A 17087-nucleotide genomic window follows, 5' to 3' on the forward strand; every position below is an offset into this window, starting at 1 on the left:
GGGAAAATGTGTGACAGTCAAGGCTTTTCCCTGTCTCAAGGAGACCAGCACGAAATCCAAAACGCTACCTTTTTTATTCAGAAGTCATTTCCTTGAAAGAAGGTGGTGTACAAACCCCAAGGAGCAGCAAATCGTCTCCCTGTTCCTCCCTCTCTTTCCCTGGCTCTGCTGATGGGCTCAAAAAAACCCATGTCCAACAGGGCTCTTCCCATCAAACCCTGTGAGAGCTGTGAGCTGACAGCCGACCCTCGTGTGAAAAGAACAACTGTAGAAAACCCAAAAAATTATGGGGGCAGATGTAGAGCTCCTGAAGAAGTCATTTTCAAAGGGCTTACATCTCTTGAAGCTGATGAGAGCAGTTCTAGGAGTCCCTGGGAAGAAAGGAAAGAAAAGGTCAGCTGTTGCCACCATTAAACCATAGCAAAACACCCGATTTTAAGCTCTTTGTCACTTGGCAAGGCGTGATGTTTTCCTAGTTCTGGGAGGCAAAACAAAGCCAATTCCTCATTTAACCGCAAAGAAAACCCCTCGATAGAGCACCAGGAGCTATCGTTGCCAGTCCTTCATCGATCCTCAAAGCCCAGCAGTGTTGCACATGCAGGAAATGTCAGAAATCCCCGTGGGCATCACTTACGTGGTGGTCGGCTGTCAGTCGTTGCCCTCCTCTGTAAAACAAAAAAGTAATTGCAGTGTTAATGCGGTGTTAATGGGATGTGGTAATAATACTGGTGCAGGTGCTCTGGGGGTTTGTTTTTTGGGGTTGTTTTCCAAAAAGCTCAAAAAAAAAAACGAAGAGCCCATGGGGTTTCTTTGCTCTAGACTCAACCCAGGTACCTCTGCCTGACGTTTGCAGGGTGAGGGGCTCAGTGAAGTCCTGCTCCCACCCCTGCTGCCCCGTGCTGCCTCTGTCCTGGTCACCCCAGGAAGCAACCCCCCAAATAACCCCCATCCTTGGGGATGCGTGCTCAGCCCGGGCTGCCTTTTACCTTTGCTCTCCACTTTAAAATCCGACGGGAGGAGGTTGTCCTGCCGGTTGCCCAGCACGAAGGCCAGGAAGGAGAGGATGAGCGCGTCGAGGATGCCGATGATGCAGAGGATGTACGCCCAGCGCACGGTGCAGGCGCCCAGCGTGTATTTGTCCGTTTTGTCCCCGCACATGCGCCTCACCTCGCTCGAGTCCCAGCCGTCGGGGTAAATCAGGCAGCCGATCATCAGCCCCGTGGCTGCAAGGAGGGGGAAACGTCGCAGGTACTGCACGTGCAGGCGGGGAGGTTACAGGGAATAGCACGGCCACGACCACAAGTATTACAGGGAAAGTGCTAAAACCAGTTAGCAAGGCTTAAATATTCCCCAGGACTGTGCTCCATCCGAGCTGGGGATGGTGCAGCGTGGGCACGGCGCTGCCTTCCTACACCGCTGTTGCTTCTTCCAGCACTGGCCTTGTTGCCCCAAAATAAGGCCTCCTTCAAGCAAAACCACTTTGGTTTTGCACGAACCAACCCGAGTTTGTGCAAGGTGGAGAATTTTGTTGCTCTGTGCACGGCTGGATTTGGGTTTGCCAAGCCGGAGCCACTGTCAGCAGCAGCAGCTTTGTGTGCGGGTGAATTCTGCTTGCTCAGCTGCGCTGGTTCCAGCCAGGGCTGAGAGCTGCCCGTGCTGGGAGCCCTCCCTGCCTGACCTCGGTGACCAATGTGGCCACCTGCCTGCAGTGTTCGCAGCTTTGCTGTGGGAGTCCTGCCACCAGCTGCCCAAGGGCCACCTCCTGCCCCCTATCCATGGGTTTTCTGGCAGTGGTCAACCTGAAAATCCTTTCCGGGTGCTTGCCTTGTGCTCTGCTAAGGGTTTTTATTCCCCTAGCTTAGGGGAAGGAGAGCAGCAAGGACAGCGGGAAGCTTCCTAGGTCAGCACGGAGCATTTTTCCTCATCTAGAAGCAGGCAGCCTCTCGTGTGCTTAATCACTCTTTGCTGTAGGTAATGGTGAGGAAGGGCACAAGGACAGGGGAGGCTGGAAGGAAACTGCTTCTCCTGGGAAGACAAACCCTGGCACGTAGCAAACCTGAAGGTGGGATCTGCTCAGCTCCTGCTCCCTCTTCTAACACAGCAGCCTCTGCATCCCCTGGTGCAGGGGGAAAGCTGTGATTTGGAGCCCTCGGCACTGTAGAAGAGCAAAAGGAAGAGCAGCAGCGCTGGGGGGACGCAGAGCCCCTTGGTTGTACCCCTGCACACCCTCTGCAGGGAATGAACCCCTCGATTTGCTGGATCTGGTAGAGCCAAAACCTTGCAGCAATCTTCCCCCTTTCCATCCATGAGGGATGGGGTTGGGATTGCACAGAAGATGCTGTTGAAACCCTAAGGAGTAGGTTTCAGAGCCTCTGCCTCGAGGAGCCTGAAGCAGAGGTTGGGGGGTCACTAGCAGGGAAGATTTGGGCATATCCACGTGGCTGGAGCTGCCTGCACTTGTGCTTTTCTCCCCATCCAGCACAAAAATGTAGGTAAAAGCCCCAAATACAGCAGCAAAGCCTTTCCCTGCTCTCCCTGGGAGGCTGAGCTGCCCCAAGCCTCTTATCTAAATCTTCGCTTGAGCTCGTTTCTTGAGCTGGGAACTGGAGCAACCTCACGCTGCTGCCACCTGCCCTCCCATGGGACACCTGGGGAGCGTGGGGACAGCGGCTGGTCCCTGCATCAATGATTCAGGAGCTGCACAGGTCGGGGTTGGGTTTCAGCGGCGCTGGATCAGGCTGGGTTACCGACATCTCAGGTGTCTGGGGCTGGAGGGGGGCTGAAAAGCAGGGGGGGGAGAGGTGTGAGGATGAGAGAAGAGGGAAAGGGGGGGCGGGGGTGGCACTGAGACTGTGTTCAGTACCTACACATCTGCCCCATGCTCAGGGCAGCTTCTGCAGGGGACAGGGGAGGCACAAAAGGACCCAGCAGTGCACTCTCCATCTCCCTGCTGCATCCCTAATGCTCGGAGCATGGAGCCCTGCTCCCCCAGGGATGCTCTGAAGCACCAGTCCCACTGCGATTTGGGGCCACCAGCAGCTGCAGGGAAGCTCCAGGGGCTGGGTCCCTCATCCCACGAGGTTTTGCATCAGGATCAGCGCTCACATGCAACGAGTCCATCGGGTCTCAGCTGCACAGTGGCTGCTTTACCCACTGCAAATTCCTTCTCTAACCCGTCCAAGGGAGCGGAGCGGGCACAGAGGTTGTGCTGCTGTCCCTCTCCTGTCCAGCCCCACCATGACACAGTCGAGGGGGATCAGCAGCTCCCCACGGACCCCTCACAGCCCTGCCCATCGCTCCCTGGCCCTGCTCACCTGCTGCCAGCTGCATCCAGGCACAGACTTTGTAGACGGTGGCCGCGTTGCAGAAGAAGAAGAGGCTGAAGCAGAGGATGGAGCCGATGATGAGGAAGGTGGAGATGCCCACGAAGAACATCGCCGTCTTGAAGGCGCTGGAGGGGATGGTGCCGAAATCCAGGGGGCTGCCCTTGCAGATGAGCTCGCCGGTGAGCGCGTTGCCGATGCAGTAGGAGAAGAGGCCGAAGTAGCCGGCCTGGGGCGTGTCGATGCTGTCGCCGATCCAGTAGGGCTGGATGAAGGTCACCACCATCAGGATGGCGAAGCAGAGGGTGAAGAGGGCCCACAGCACGCCCATGGCCCTGGCGTTCCGCACGTAGTTGGTGTGGTAGATCCGCGCCGCCTCCTGCGCCGGCAGCAGCTTGGGCATGGCCGGAGCGGGGACCCCAGCGGCCCCCGCCGCCCCCCGGGGTCTCCTCCCGGGGTCCCCTCCCGGCCCTGCCCCGCTCCGCCCCGGCCGAGAGCGGCGGCGGCGCCGCGGGGAGGCTCGGGCTGCGCCGGCGCGCCCCCCCCCCCCCCCCCCGCCTCCGTTCCCCCTCCCCGGGACCGCCCCGGGAGGCGGTGGCGAGACCCCAGGCAGCGAGCAGGGATGGGGAGGGAAGGAGGCAGGGATGCGCCCCCGGGGTGTGCCCCAAGGATGCGCTCCGGTGCCTCTCGGATGTGCCCCGGTGCTCCTGGAATGAGCCCCCGGGATGCGCCCCGGTGTCCTAGGGATGCGCTCCAAGGATGCGCCCCTAGGATGCGCTCCACGGCCCCGGGATGTGCCCTTCGGATGCGCCCCTGGGATGTGCCCCGGTGCCCCAGGGATGCGCCCCCGGGATGTGCTCCACGGCCCCGGGATGCGCCCCTGGGATGTACCCCGTGCCCTTCCCGTGAACCCCGGTGCCACTGGGATGTGCCCCGCGCCCCTTGGATGTGTCCCCGGGATGTGCCCCCAGTCGTGCACCGGTGTCCTTGGGATTTGTCCCATTCCCCTCAGACGCACCCTGTGCCCAAACCGTGCCCCTTCCGGGCTGTGCCTCCGGGATGTGCCCCGTGTCCCCAGGATGCGACCCTGGGATGTGCTTTGTGCCCCCTACCTGTGCCCTGTGCTCCCCCTGCCCCCCGTGTGCCCACGGGATGCACCCTCCATCCTCTATAACCCAAGAAGGGTGGGCACAGGGTTCATACCAAAGACGTGCACCGTGGATGCACCCCTGGGACACCACCTGTACCTCCACAATGTGCCTCAGCAAGCACCCCTGGATGTGCCCAGTGCCCTCATGTGCAGCGCAGCGTGTACCCCATGCCCCAGGATGTGTCCTGCACCCCACTGTGCACCCCAGAATGCTCTCAGGGTCCCCCCTGGGATGTGCTCCGTGCCTGGGGATGCACCCCAGGACATGCTCTGTGCTTGGGGATGTGCTTCATGCCCCGGCTGTATGCCCCAGGTCCTTGCTGAGTACACTGGGATGCGTGATGCACCCCAGGACACGTGCTGAGATGCCCCTGGGATGTGCTGTGCACCCCTTGTTGTGTCCCAGGATGTGTCCTGGGCTGTTCTGTGCACCCCAGCTGTGTGCCGAAGGCTGCTCCCCTCCGCCCTCCCCAGCATCACCTCAGTCCTTTCCCCACTGGAGCACACACAGGGTCCTGTGGGTCCCAGCCCCAAGCCAGCAGGGCTGGTGGGGTGCAGGCAGGGAGGGGACGAGGTGCCAGGACCCCCCAGGGCACCTGTGGGCACCTCGGGGCCTTTTGCCAGGTGCCACCGTGGCACTGCCCTGCAGCCAGGGCCAGCCTGAGCCTCACCCCCGTGGCTGCCGAAGGTCAGGGCTGCCCGGGCGTTAATCATTGCCCAGAGCAGCCGGGTTGACGTGGGTGCTAAAAGCTGTGCCATTCCCAGAGCTATTTTCCTCTCATTAGCCAAATGCCCCACCCGCTGAAACACCAAGAACAAACATCCAGGGGGTGCCGGGGGGACCTCGGTGGGCTCTGAGGCCCCGAGCGAGGCTGGCAGGGGGTGGGCTCGCTCCTGCCACGCTTTGGGTTTCCTTAAGCGGGTTTCTTGGTGGTGATGTTGGGTCGATGGAGCAGCTGGGCTTGGGATTTGGTGTTTTCCCAGAGCTCCTGCTGTTGCATCGGGGCTCGGTTTGCCCTTGAAGCCCCATGTGAGCAGGGCAGTTAGGAGACAGTGGCTCATCCCAGCTCCCCAGGGCTCAGGGCGAAGGATTGCAGGGAGGATTGGTCCCACCGTGGCAATCCCAGCGCTGTTATTCCACACCTGCTTTGGCCAAAGGCGCTGCCTTATGGCAGGGAGGCATCACCCCTGCAGGAAGGGCACCTGGGGACGGGACACATCATCCCCAGCTCTGTGCCGTGCCGCCACCCGCGCTGGCACTGCACCCCGGGCAGCGAGGGCATCGCCGTTCCTCCACGGCAGCCTGGGGAAGGTTGGCTGTGATAGGAGAGGCTGCGTCAGCTGGCAGAGGTGCCGGCTATAAAGTGCCCGGCCACCCGCAGCAGAGCCCCAAGTGAGCCCACCATGGCAAGCACGCTGCAAATCGGCCTCCTCCTCTCCCTGACGCTCCTGGCCCCAGCCCTGGCCGCGTCGCTTGAGCGAGGGCTCATCTTTAATTTGGTAAGAGGAGAAAACCCTGTCCTCGCTGCAGCCAGGGAGCGTGGCGCTTGGGGTGCGGAGGTGGCCGCGATGTTTTGGTCTCTGGCGGTGGCCGTGGGGGTGCCCCGAGGTGATGGCTGCACCCCTGAGAGCAAAACTCACTTGCAGCTGGGGAAACTGAGGCAGACGGGATGGTGTGCTGGGTTTTGCAGGGCTGTGAGGGGTCTCTCCTGCTGCAGAGAGGCAGGGAAGCCTGTAAGCCGACAGGCGTGAGGCTCTTTGTGTCAGTGAGGACTCTCCCTGGGGGGCCTTGCAGGGTATATGGGGGGAGAAAGACTTCCCTGCAGCATCTCAGCCCTAACCCCATGAGCTGGGCAGAAAACAGCACCTCGGCGGGCCGTATTTTGGGCCAGAATGAGTAAATGCTGCTGCGTCTGCCCCAGCCCCAGCCAAAGGGCAGAGCGATTCCAACACCTGCCCCAACCCCCTGGTTCCGCGGCTGTAGTTCGGGGGGGGGGGGATCTGAGCCAAACGTGGGGCTCACACCTCCCCTCGCTGCTGCAGGACACCGGGGAGCTGTGCCTGCAGAGTGCCCAGTGCAAGAGCGGCTGCTGCCAGCGCAACAGCGGGCTGAGCCTGGCCCGGTGCGTGCCGAAGGCGGCCGAGCTCCAGGATTGCTCCCCGAAGGTAGGTGCCTGAGCAACGCGGTGTCCCCAACCCGTCCCCGTGGGTCACCCCTCCAAGGTGGGGGGGCCGGGATGGTCCCTCTACCGTGCCCCCGTCCCCGCAGAGCCTCTATGGGGTCTACTACAAGTGTCCCTGTGAGAGCGGCTTGACCTGCGACGCCGACAGGAGCATCGTGGGCTCCATCACCAACAGCGACTTCGGCATCTGCAGGGACAAGAACGACACGGCGCGGTGAAGGACGTGAGCCCCCCCCCGGCACCCCCAGAACAAGCCTGGTGCGGTCGGGGGGTTCTAGTAAAGAGCATTTCTGCTGTCGCAAGCCGACGTTTTCACTCCGTGTGTCCTGGCACGGGGCAGGGGCAGCAGGGCCAGAAGGTCCTGGGAAAGCCGCGGGGAGATGGCTTTGTGTTTGGCGTGTGAAAAGGGGTATTGATCAGCGCTGTGGCCGAATGATAAGCCGGGAGCATTCAGAAAAAGGGTGCAGGGGACGGCAGGGAGGGAGCTGTGCTGGGTTTTATTTGCTTCTGCGAGTGTGGTGGCTGTGAACGTCCCCTAGGAAGCGGATTTGACGGAGGACAAGATGTGATTCAAGGCGGCGCTGCCCGCTCTGTGCCTGCTCAGGGCAGCGGCGACCTCCCCATCCAGCTTGTGAAACTGCAGCTTCATGACGAGTTTGCACGCCTGGACCTGCACTGTCAGGTCGGGGTGGACGAACATGACCATGAGGCGGTTGGCCAGGTTGGAGTTCTCGCCGAAAAGGACCTCGTAGAGGGAGCAGCTGTCGCTCTTGGGGCTCTTGCTCGGGCGGCGGGGCTGCGAGCAGCCCTCGTGCAGCACCTCCAGCAGCAGCAGCATCTCCGAGAGCAGCGTCTCCGGCTGCGAGTTGTTCAAGATGCTCAGGATTTCGGGCCGAACCTGGTTGAGGAAATGCTGGGAGACAGCGGCCAGGCTTGGGGCAGCCCCAGGGTGGAAACGAGGATGCAAATCCCCTGCAAATCCCACCGGGCGCGGGGCCGGGGGCCGTACCTGGCAGTTGAGGATGTCGGGCAGGATTTCTTCCTTGCGGGACAGCGTGACGAGCAGCCTGAGGACCTGCAGCTGCAGAAACACCGGGGATGAGGCTGGGAGGGTGGGCACGGTGCAGGGGGGGTCCCCGCCGGGCACGGGGGGCAGCGTACCTGGATGTTGTAGTTGTCCAGCTGCAGGAAGCCCAGCAGGTTCGGCACCGTGCGGCGCAGCAGCGGCTCGATGTTGGGGGGCACGGGCAGCGCGTTGAGCAGCTGCAGCGCCGCCAGATGCACCCCCATGTCCCGGGAGCAGCTGACCATATCCAGGATTTTGGGGTAGTAATCCTACAGGGATGGGGCGGGGGGTGATCAGGGAGCCGTGCACACCCGGCCACGGTGGGGGCAACAGGGGGTGTGAGGGGGGGAAGCACTGACCCGGACTTTGTCAGTGAACAGGGGCCGGGTGACAAAAGCCCTGAGGGTGTTCAGCGCCTGGATCTTGGTGTCCCGGTTGTGGTCGTCCAGGCAGGAGGCCACCAGCTCGACGTGCTCCGGGCTGCAGGTGGGCTTCTGGAGGGAGACCAGACCGGGATGGGATGGGATAGAAATGGGATGGGGATGGGGTGGTGATAGGGATGGGATGGGGATGGGAACCGCAGCACCCCGGAGCGCAGCGGGGTGCCCTCGTGCTGTCCCCACTGTGTCCCCTTCACCTCCGTGTCCATCAGGTAGATGCAGCGGGCGATGCTGCGCAGGATGGCGCTGCGGGACCGGCCGTCCTGCTGCACTCTCAGCATTTCCAGCAGCTCCTCGCAGACTTTCCTGTTCAGAACCTCCTCCACGGGCAGCCCTGTGAGCAAGCGGGGAACCACGGTCACACCGGGGCGGCACATGGTTCCCATGGGGAACCCAAATTTCACTTGGGGTTCACGTCCCGCAGGAGGGGAAACTGAGGCAGGGAGGTGGCAGAGGAGGGACCCCGGCGGTCCTCTCCCACCCACCCTCCCGGTGGTCCGGGCTTTCCAGCCGGTAGCACTCGGTGCTGTCAGGAGCGCCGCTCAGCCCGTCCGCCACGGTTTTGTAGAGGAGGTAGATGGCCCCGGCGCCCGTGGCCACGCTCAGGACGTGGCGCCCCGTCCATGTCCCCCAGCACGCCGCCATCCCCGGCACCGCAGCCCCCGGAGCCCCACGGGACCGGGGCGGCTTCTGGAAGCAGAATCGTCCCCGGGGTGCGGAGCCTTGTGAGGTCAGGGGCAGCACCAGGACGGGGCGCACGTGGGTCCCCGATACCCCCTGAATCCTGGAGACCCCTCCCCGTGCTGTCACTTTGTCACACCGCCTGGGGACACGAAGCCACTGAGCTGGGGATGTGGGGTGGGGTGAGCCCAGGGGAGCACCCGCGTCCCATGGGGGGGTCCTGCCCCTCTGAGCCCGGCATGGGGGGTGGCACTGTGCCTGGGCACCCGCTGGGACACGGGGCTGGGGATGAGGAGCATGGGACTGGGGATGTGGGACGCATGGAAGGGGACAGGGGACACATGGTGAGGGACAAGAGACATAGGGAAGGGGACGTGGAATATGGGGCAGGAGGCATGGGACAAATGGCAGGGGGCAAGGGACGCATGGAAGGGGACAAGGGACACAGGGAAGGGGACAAGGGACACAGGGAAGGGGACAAGGGACACAGGACATGGGGAAGGGACATGGGGAGGGGACATGTGCCATATGGCAGGGCCGTGGGACGTGGCACATATCCCCAGCCCTGCCACCTGCTCGGGGCTCAGCACCCCAAGGTGCTAGCAGGGAGGTGCTGCCCCCCCTAGGGCACTTACTGGGCATACTGGGCATACTGGGAGCGCCGCCAGGGGCTCTGCACCCTTGGCATGGGCAGGATGCGGCCAGCGCAGGCAGGACCAGCAGAGGGCAGCCCCCACCTCCCCGAGCACCCCCCAGAGCCCTGCGGACCCCCCCAGCCCCATGGGGAGGGGGGATGCTCAGCCTTAGGGGCCCCGTGGTGCCCCCTGAGCCCCTCTTTTGGGGTCACCCTTTACCAGATTGGGGGGGGACCACTGGGAGGGGGCACAGCCTGGGCCGTGCCCTGTATATAACGGAGTTATTTTTAGGGTGGGAACATCTTCCTGGCCCTGGCAAGGAAATACTGGCGAGGTGGGGAGAGTTGAGGGAGGGGGGGGGAGGTTAGGGAAGGGTGGCAGCACCCCCCAAAAAAATGAAAACCTCAAACCCTCATCCTATTTATGGGTGAGCAGCGGCTCGATTTTGGCAGCTCCCCGCGGCCGCCTGAGTCACGGCGTTAACAAACACAGGAAGGGGCCCCGGCGCCTGTGGGGTGCTGCAAGCCCCGGGGGGGGCACCCCGAGCTTTTTTTTTTTGGGGGGGGGGCATGCACAGAGCAGCCGTGTGCTGGCAGATGGTGCTTCCATCCCCCCAAAAATGGAATTTTTATTTTTTTTTGGGGGGTGGGGGGGTGCCGCCGCGTCCCCCCCCAGCTCCGTTCGGAGCTGGGGGGGGACGCGGCGGCACCCCCCCACCCCCCAAAAAAAAAAATATTGCCCTGGGGGGGATTGAGGGATGCCCCCACCTCCAACACTCACTACTTTGCACGGCAATGCAATCAAACGGGGGCAAACCCATAAATCCCCCCCCCCCCAAAAAAAAACAACCCCACGCACCCCACTTTGCCCTGCAGCGGGATGCTCACAGCGGGGTGACCCCGCTCCCCCCCCCACACCCCAAAACCACCCCGCGCCCCCTTAAAGCCAATCGAGGGGGAACCGGGGGGGGGACACCCGGCGATGTTCCCGTGTCCCCCCCCCGTGCCCCCCCCGCCGGGGCTGTTTTTGACAGGAGGGTACAGGATGTTCTGCTCGCTCTTGCACAGCCTCGCTCCCGCTCCCCAACCTCCCTCCTCCCTCGCTCCCCCCCCCCTTTCCTGCCGGCCCCATGGCCTTCACCTCGTCTTCGCCGCGCCGCTTTAACCCTTTTTCTTGCAAAAAGGCTGTTTTTGTTTTTTTTTTCATTATTATTATTATTCCTATTATTATTCTTACCCTTACTATTATTACCATCACGATCACTATCACTATAATCATTATTATTTTTACCACTACACTTATTATTATTACTCCTGCTATTATTACCACCATTGCTGTTACTTTTATTATTATTATGAGCAATATTTCCTCGAGGTTCCCTTTCCACCCCCCCCAACCCCCCCTCAGGGGCTCCCCACCGGGCTCAGGACACCCCCTGAAGCCGTCCCTCGCCAAAATCGCCCCGCAAGGATCCCCCTGGGATCCTTCCTGGGTGGCATTAACCCCCCCAGACCCCCAGTCCCTGCAGAGGACCCCCCCCCCAGAAGGATTTTAGCACCCAGGTGGGTGCCCCCCCCCCCAATTCCCAGCCTTGGGCAGGGGCCCGATCCTGCTGCAGGAGCAGAACGAGCACGGGGACGGCAGCGGGATGGGATCAGCCCCCGTGGCATCGGGGTTCGAGGGTCCCAAAGGACTCGGGGGCTCCATGAAGGGTGCGAGGGGGGGGTCATGGGTGCACCCCGGGGTTGCCCCAGGAGGGTTTTGGGGCCGGGCCTGATTTTTCCCCACCTCCGGATGCGGGGAAGCCCCAAATCCTTGGGCCGCTGCCCAATTCCGCCTCCACGCACCCACAGCACCCGAGCGGGGGTTGCGGGGGCCGATCCTGCACCCATGGGGCAACCCCCCAAGGCTCCGGCCCCTTTTTGGGGTTTGCTTCAGTCCCGGGGGGGTTTGCACAGCCCCGGGGAGAGGGCTCGGGGCTGGCACTGGCACCACGGTGGCGGCGTTTTGGACTTTCACTGGAGGAAAAACAACCTTTCTAGCAAAAAAAAAAAAAAAAAAAAAAAGAAAAATTCATGAAAAGCTCTCTCTGGTTTTCCTCTTCTTGCCAAAACCAATTGTTGAAGTTTTTTTTTTATTTTTTTTTTTCCCGGCCTCTCCTGTTTTTGCCTTCGCATGTGGCAGGGGGAACAATGTCGCTCGCGGGGTTTTCTGCTCTTAGGTTCCCCCCCCCAAGAGTTGGAAGAGGGACGGGTGCTGGCCCTGCCTGGGTGTCCCCCCCCCTCCTGTCCCCTCCTTTAGGGCTGCTGCGTGTAGTAAAGCAGGGGAACATCCCAGGGGATAAAGGGATGGGGACACCCCAAAACCACCCCACGGGGCCGAGCAGTGCCCAGCAGTGCCACGTCTGGCCCCGAGCCCCCCCCCCGGGAGCAGGGCACAACTCGCTGCTGCTTGGAAAGGGCAAAAAAAGGAAAAATTCCCCCAAATTCTGTGGGGTTGGGGGCAATGCTGGGGGCTGGGTGAGGTGCCAGGGGTGGTGTGCAGGGGGGGCGCACGGGGGGCTGTGCTTGGGGTGATGCTGAAGGGGATGCTGGTGGCTTATGCTGGGGGGGGGACACTGGTGGGGGACAAAACTGGGGGCTGCTGGAGTGGGGTACGAGGCTGGGGGTGAGCTGAAAGGGGGGAGACTGGGGGGACAAAATGGGGGGGCTGCTGAAATGGGGGCCAATGCTTGGGGTGACACCGAGGGCGATGCCACCTGGGGAGGGGGCGACACCATCCATGGTGACCTGAGCAGGGACCCATCCCCTTTACGGGGCCTTTCCAGCACCGGGGAGGGGAATCCCTCCCTGCAACCCCCTTCTAGGCAGCAGGCAGCTCCCCCCTTACCCCCCAGGGAACCCCCCCAGGGACTCCCCCCCCCCAACCCCGGGCAGGAGCCAGGGCTGGCCGCAGCCCCGCGGAGCGGTTTCCCTCGCACACCCACTTCCCCGGCTGCTGACTCAGGCTGTTCCCTGCTCTCCCGCGCCCGGTACATCGCGTCCCCACGCCGGGCGCCTGGCACGCCGCCCGCCTGCCCGCCTCGCCCGCGAGGTGCCGCACGCTGCGGGGTCAGGGTCCGGCTTCTCTTGGGAGACCCCCTCCGAGCACCCTCCCCAAGCCATGAGCTGCAGGGCAGGGATGTGTTTTTTGTGTATTTTTTTTTTTTTTTTTGGGGGGTGGGATTCAACCCCAACGTAACCGAGGTGGCCCTATAACCACTCGGGCACATCGGGGGGTCCGGCGATGCGTCCCCACCCCACGGCGCATCCCCAAGGGGTTGTGCACCCTTTAAGCCCCCCGCCACCCAACTCCTCGCTGCGGGACGAGGCCAGGGGGCCCCGGCAGCCCGGCAGAGGCTGGTACAGTTCGTTACGTCCCGGCCGGAATGTACTTTGTGCTACCAGTGGCCCCCAGCCAGCACTACGGGGCCGGACGTTATTTATACTCCCCGCTCCGGCCCCGCTGCATCCTGCGCCCGGCGCTCGGGGCGTTATCTCCGGCGGTTTCCCCCCGCGCCGGGTGCAGGAGGGAGCCTCAGACCCTTCCCCCCTCTCTCAATGCGTTAACACTCGCGTCATGTTTAGTGATAATACGGGTTTTTAATTTTTTTTCCCCTGGAGGAGGGAGAACCCGGGGCAAAATGCGCGTCCTGCGGCCGGGGAAAAGCCGTCCCGGTGGGAGCTGCTGGAAGGAAACGCCGCCGGCCTCGGGGCTGGGGACACTGATCCAGCCCCGGCTGGAGGCGATGCACGTTCGGATCCCAACCTGGAAATTTTGGGGTTTGAAACGCACGTGGAGAGGCCCAGGGCTGGCGGTGTCGGAGGTGGCAGGGCAGGATCCGGCCTGCGGTGGCGCAGGGGCACAAGCAAGGGCGCTGGGTCCCCACGTGTGTGGGTGCCGCGGGTGCCTCGTCCCCGCTCAGCAGCAAAGTTTTGCTGCAGGAACCGGGGTCAGAGCGAGGCGAGGAGGCTCGCAGGGCCGGATCTGGCCATGAACGCATCCGGCCACCTCGCCGGTAGGAAGAATTTGGGGGGATTTCCTGCAGAAAACAGTTCTGCGTCCCCTGCGGTCAGGCAGCTCTGCACTGAGCGGGTGTGCTGGCCCTGCTGCTTCCCCTGTGTCCCCACATCCCCACGTCCCCACGTCCCTGCATCCCCATATTTCCGTGTCCCCACGTCCCTATGTCCTCACATCCCCAAGTCCCCATATTTCCGTGTCCCCATGTCCCTGTATCCCCACTTCCCCATGTCCCCATATCCCTGTATCCCCACATCCCTGTGTCCCTACGTCCCCATATCCCCATATCCCTGCGTCCCCACGTCCCCCCCAAGTCCCGCACATCCCCGTGTCCCCATATCCCCCTGTCCCCGTGTCCCCCATGTCCCCAACTCCCCATGTCCCCACATCCCCACGTCCTCATTTCCCCATTTCCCCCCCAGTCCCCACATCCCCATGTCCCCACATCCCCGTGTCCCCATATCCCCGTGTCCCCACATCCCCCCCCGTCCCCACGTCCCCCCCGGTCCCCACGTCCCCAGCACCCTCCCGTCCCCGCCGCGGGCGCAGCTGCACCTCCGGCAGCGGGGACGCGGTGTACCCGTGCTGCCTGTTGTGCAACGCCGCCTGCGCCTCCGTAAACACCCGGCTCCCGCGCCGCCACCGCCGCCTCCCCATTACCCCCCCGCATCTGGGGCCAAAACTGGGGCACACCCTGAGGGGTGCCGTGGAGGGTGGGGGACAAAAAGCCGCTTTGCTCCCCAAAATCAGGCTCGGGGCTGAAATCCGAGCAGCGGAGGCTGGGATGGATTCGGTCCCGCCGGTGAGCGGGGACCATACGGGGAGGGGATCCCCGGGGAGGGGATCGATGGAAGCCGGGGCGCGGGAGGAAGCCGGAGAAATGCGAAGTGCTTTGATCTCCAACGCGCTCGGGAGATTTCACTGCTGCGGCTTGCGGGTCCGCAGCCAGCAGCGGGGACGCCGCTCCTCCCCGCTCGCGAGGCAGATCAGCGCCGGTTATTTTTAGAAGACACAGATGAATAAAAATATCTCCCATTTTATTTTACTTTTATTTTTTTTCCCCCCCACCCCGTTGTTGCAGCCTCCTCCCCGACATCGCGTGAGGTGCCCGGGGCCCACCACCAGGACGGCTGTCGGCCTCGGGGTGGGGGTCGGGGCTCTGCCCCCCCCCCCCCCAAATTTCGGCCAGGGGTGAAGTCTCCTCCGGTCCCTGTCCCTCGGGGACCAGTGACAGCAGCGCGGGCTCCGGCCTCAGGCAGGACGCGTGTGGCCAGCTGGATGGCGAGGGGAACAAGCAGTGCCCCTGGCAGCCTCAGCAGCGCCTTCGGGGATTATTTATGGCATTTCGCTCCCGAGGAGCACATTTCCTCCTGGGACGGGACAGGAGGGACAGGGCACCGGGGTGGGGGTCATGCACCCAGCCCCCAGCGCTGCATTTGGCGCATTTTGCACGGATTTCTGGGTTAAACCCCCAAATCGGGCAATTTATTTTTCCCCTTGCTGCAAAGCGCACACGGTGCCGCGCTGCACCGTGGCCTCATCCCCGTCATTCACCCAAGCACCTCAGGCTCCTCGTCCCCCCCGGGGGAAGCCCCACCGTGGCCCCTCTCCCATCTTTTCCCCTTCCCTCTGTCACCTCCAGCCCCACCGGGTGGTCTCGGGGGGCTCCGGGGCTCCCACGGTGGCTCCACGGGTGGCAACCAGAGAAAAATCCCGGCTCAGCTCCGCGGCCCCGCGGCTCCGGAGCGCAGCGGGGTCGGAGCTCAGCGTGGGGTCTTGCACAACGCCTGTGCTGCAACACCCAGGCACGGGCGGGTGAAGCGAGGCCGGAGCTGGAACGGTGAATTTCCTGGCTTCCCAAAGCCGACGTCAGCCCCCGCTCCTTTCACGCCTCAAAGCAAATTTCCTTGCGAGCGGGGCTGCGACATCGACATCGGGGTGGGCGAGGACGGGGCTGCGGCTCCGTAGCGGTGCTGGTGTCGCAGCCACTGCAAAGACTTATTAAAAACAACCCTCCTGTGCTTTCTTCCCATATATTTTCTTATTTTTGTCTCTTCAAACACATTCATTGTTCCTATGGTGTGAAGCAGGCCACAGCCCCGGCACCACTGCCGGCCTGGTGCAATCCTACAGGGCCTCGGCCTCTGCCCCCAGTATGCAGTCAAGGAGCTGGGACCCCAAATATTGATCCGGTGAAGAGGAATTGAAAGCTGTCAGAGGCCGGGCAGGAAATATTTGAGGCCAGAGCCCGGATCCAGGCGCTGGGGCAGTGCCTCGGGCAGTGCTGGGAGTGCTGGACCCACAGGGGTCACGTTAGGCGAGGAAAAGCCCTCCTAAATGAACCAAATCTGCCACTTTTTTTTTTGAAGGCGGGCTTTAGTTTTTAATCCGTGTTGCCATTTAGGGCCGGTTTTATCTAAATTACAGCTGGCAAAGCCTAGTTCAGCATCAGGGGCCAGCCCTGTGGGAGCACCTTGGTGCCACAGCCCATGGGGGATTTTATGGGGTCAAGACGTAAGGAGCAGGTTGGGAGTGGGGGCACCGGGTCGAGCACAATCCCAATAAAATCCCACACGTTATAACCACCCCCCCGGTCATTAAACCCCTGTTTTCAGTCTGCCCAGGGCTAAAATCCCCCCAAGGTCCATTTTTTTTTGCACTTCCTGGTCCAGGCACTGCAATTTCCTGACCAGGCCAAAGTGGCGCTGGGCTCCACGTTTCCAACGCGCTTCATTTTTCCCTAAAAAAAGGGGTATTTTGAGGCAGCTTGTAGGAAAAATCTTATCAGGGTTACCGCGAACGGGAACATTTCTGCCTGTCCCCACGGCCGGCACATCCCCCCAGAACAACGCCCCCCAGCACCAGCTCCTGGCGGGTGTTATTTCTGATTATTTATTATTTATTATTTATTATTTATTATTTATTTTCCCAGGGTGTTGGGGTGCCCATGGGACATTTCTGGGGCTGGGGTCCCCGGAGGGACATCGCATGGAGCCACTGGTGCCGGGGGCTGGGCTGTGGCAGCACCGGGGGGGGGGCTTTGGGGCACCGGGACTGGGGTGGCCTCGGGGGTGTTGCACCCCCCTGGGACATTGCATGGGGATAAGACCCCCCCGGGGGCATTGCATGGGTACGAGACTCCCCCCCCCCAGGGCATTGCAAGGAGCTGCATCCCCCTGGGATATTGCATGGGGCTGAGACCCCCCCCCCAGGACATTGCATGGGGATAAGACCCCCCCGGGGAGAATTGCATGGGGATGGGACCCCCCCAAGGGGAATTGCATGGGGTTAAGACCCCCCCCAGTACACTGCAGCGGGACAAGACCCCCCTCGGGGGCATTGCACAGGGCCAGGACCCCCCCAACCCATTGCACCCCCCCCCCATTACACCCCCAACCCCGCTGCCCCCAGCAAGTGCTCGGCGCGGGGGCGGGGCCAAGCGGGGCGTGACCAACCCCGAGCACCACCCCCTCTGCTTTGCATATCCCCGCCCCCTCGACCAATAAAAATCCCTCCCCGCAAGACGGGCGGGGGTAAGAACCAATGGGAA

The 17087-nt window shown here is 62.5% G+C and overlaps 3 protein-coding genes across 3 annotated transcripts; 1 reads left to right on the forward strand and 2 right to left on the reverse strand.

The window, feature by feature from the left end:
• Window positions 1-240: 240 nt before the first annotated feature.
• LHFPL5 (LHFPL tetraspan subfamily member 5) lies at window positions 241-3726 on the reverse strand (the record flags this gene model as incomplete). The annotated part of the gene is made up of 4 exons (XM_084302000.1): window positions 241-371; window positions 635-665; window positions 987-1223; window positions 3315-3726. The coding sequence occupies 3 exons, from the start codon at window positions 3724-3726 to the stop codon at window positions 649-651; spliced, it is 666 nt and encodes a 221-aa protein (XP_084158126.1). The 3' UTR covers window positions 241-371; window positions 635-648.
• A 2151-nt stretch (window positions 3727-5877) lies between these two features.
• Window positions 5878-6874, forward strand: CLPS (colipase; the record flags this gene model as incomplete). The annotated part of the gene is made up of 3 exons (XM_084301831.1): window positions 5878-5973; window positions 6517-6639; window positions 6743-6874. The coding sequence occupies 3 exons, from the start codon at window positions 5878-5880 to the stop codon at window positions 6872-6874; spliced, it is 351 nt and encodes a 116-aa protein (XP_084157957.1).
• Window positions 6875-7191: 317 nt separating this feature from the next.
• Window positions 7192-15245, reverse strand: ARMC12 (armadillo repeat containing 12; the record flags this gene model as incomplete). The annotated part of the gene is made up of 6 exons (XM_084301953.1): window positions 15174-15245; window positions 8360-8496; window positions 8082-8216; window positions 7818-7991; window positions 7666-7737; window positions 7192-7554 (listed from the first exon to the last, which is right to left on the reverse strand). The coding sequence occupies exons 2-6, from the start codon at window positions 8441-8443 to the stop codon at window positions 7192-7194; spliced, it is 828 nt and encodes a 275-aa protein (XP_084158079.1). The 5' UTR covers window positions 8444-8496; window positions 15174-15245.
• Between the last annotated feature and the right edge of the window lie 1842 nt (window positions 15246-17087).

Source organism: Netta rufina, assembly GCF_964035555.1.
Source record: "Netta rufina genome assembly, chromosome: 26".
Classification (NCBI taxonomy): Eukaryota; Metazoa; Chordata; class Aves; order Anseriformes; family Anatidae; genus Netta; species Netta rufina.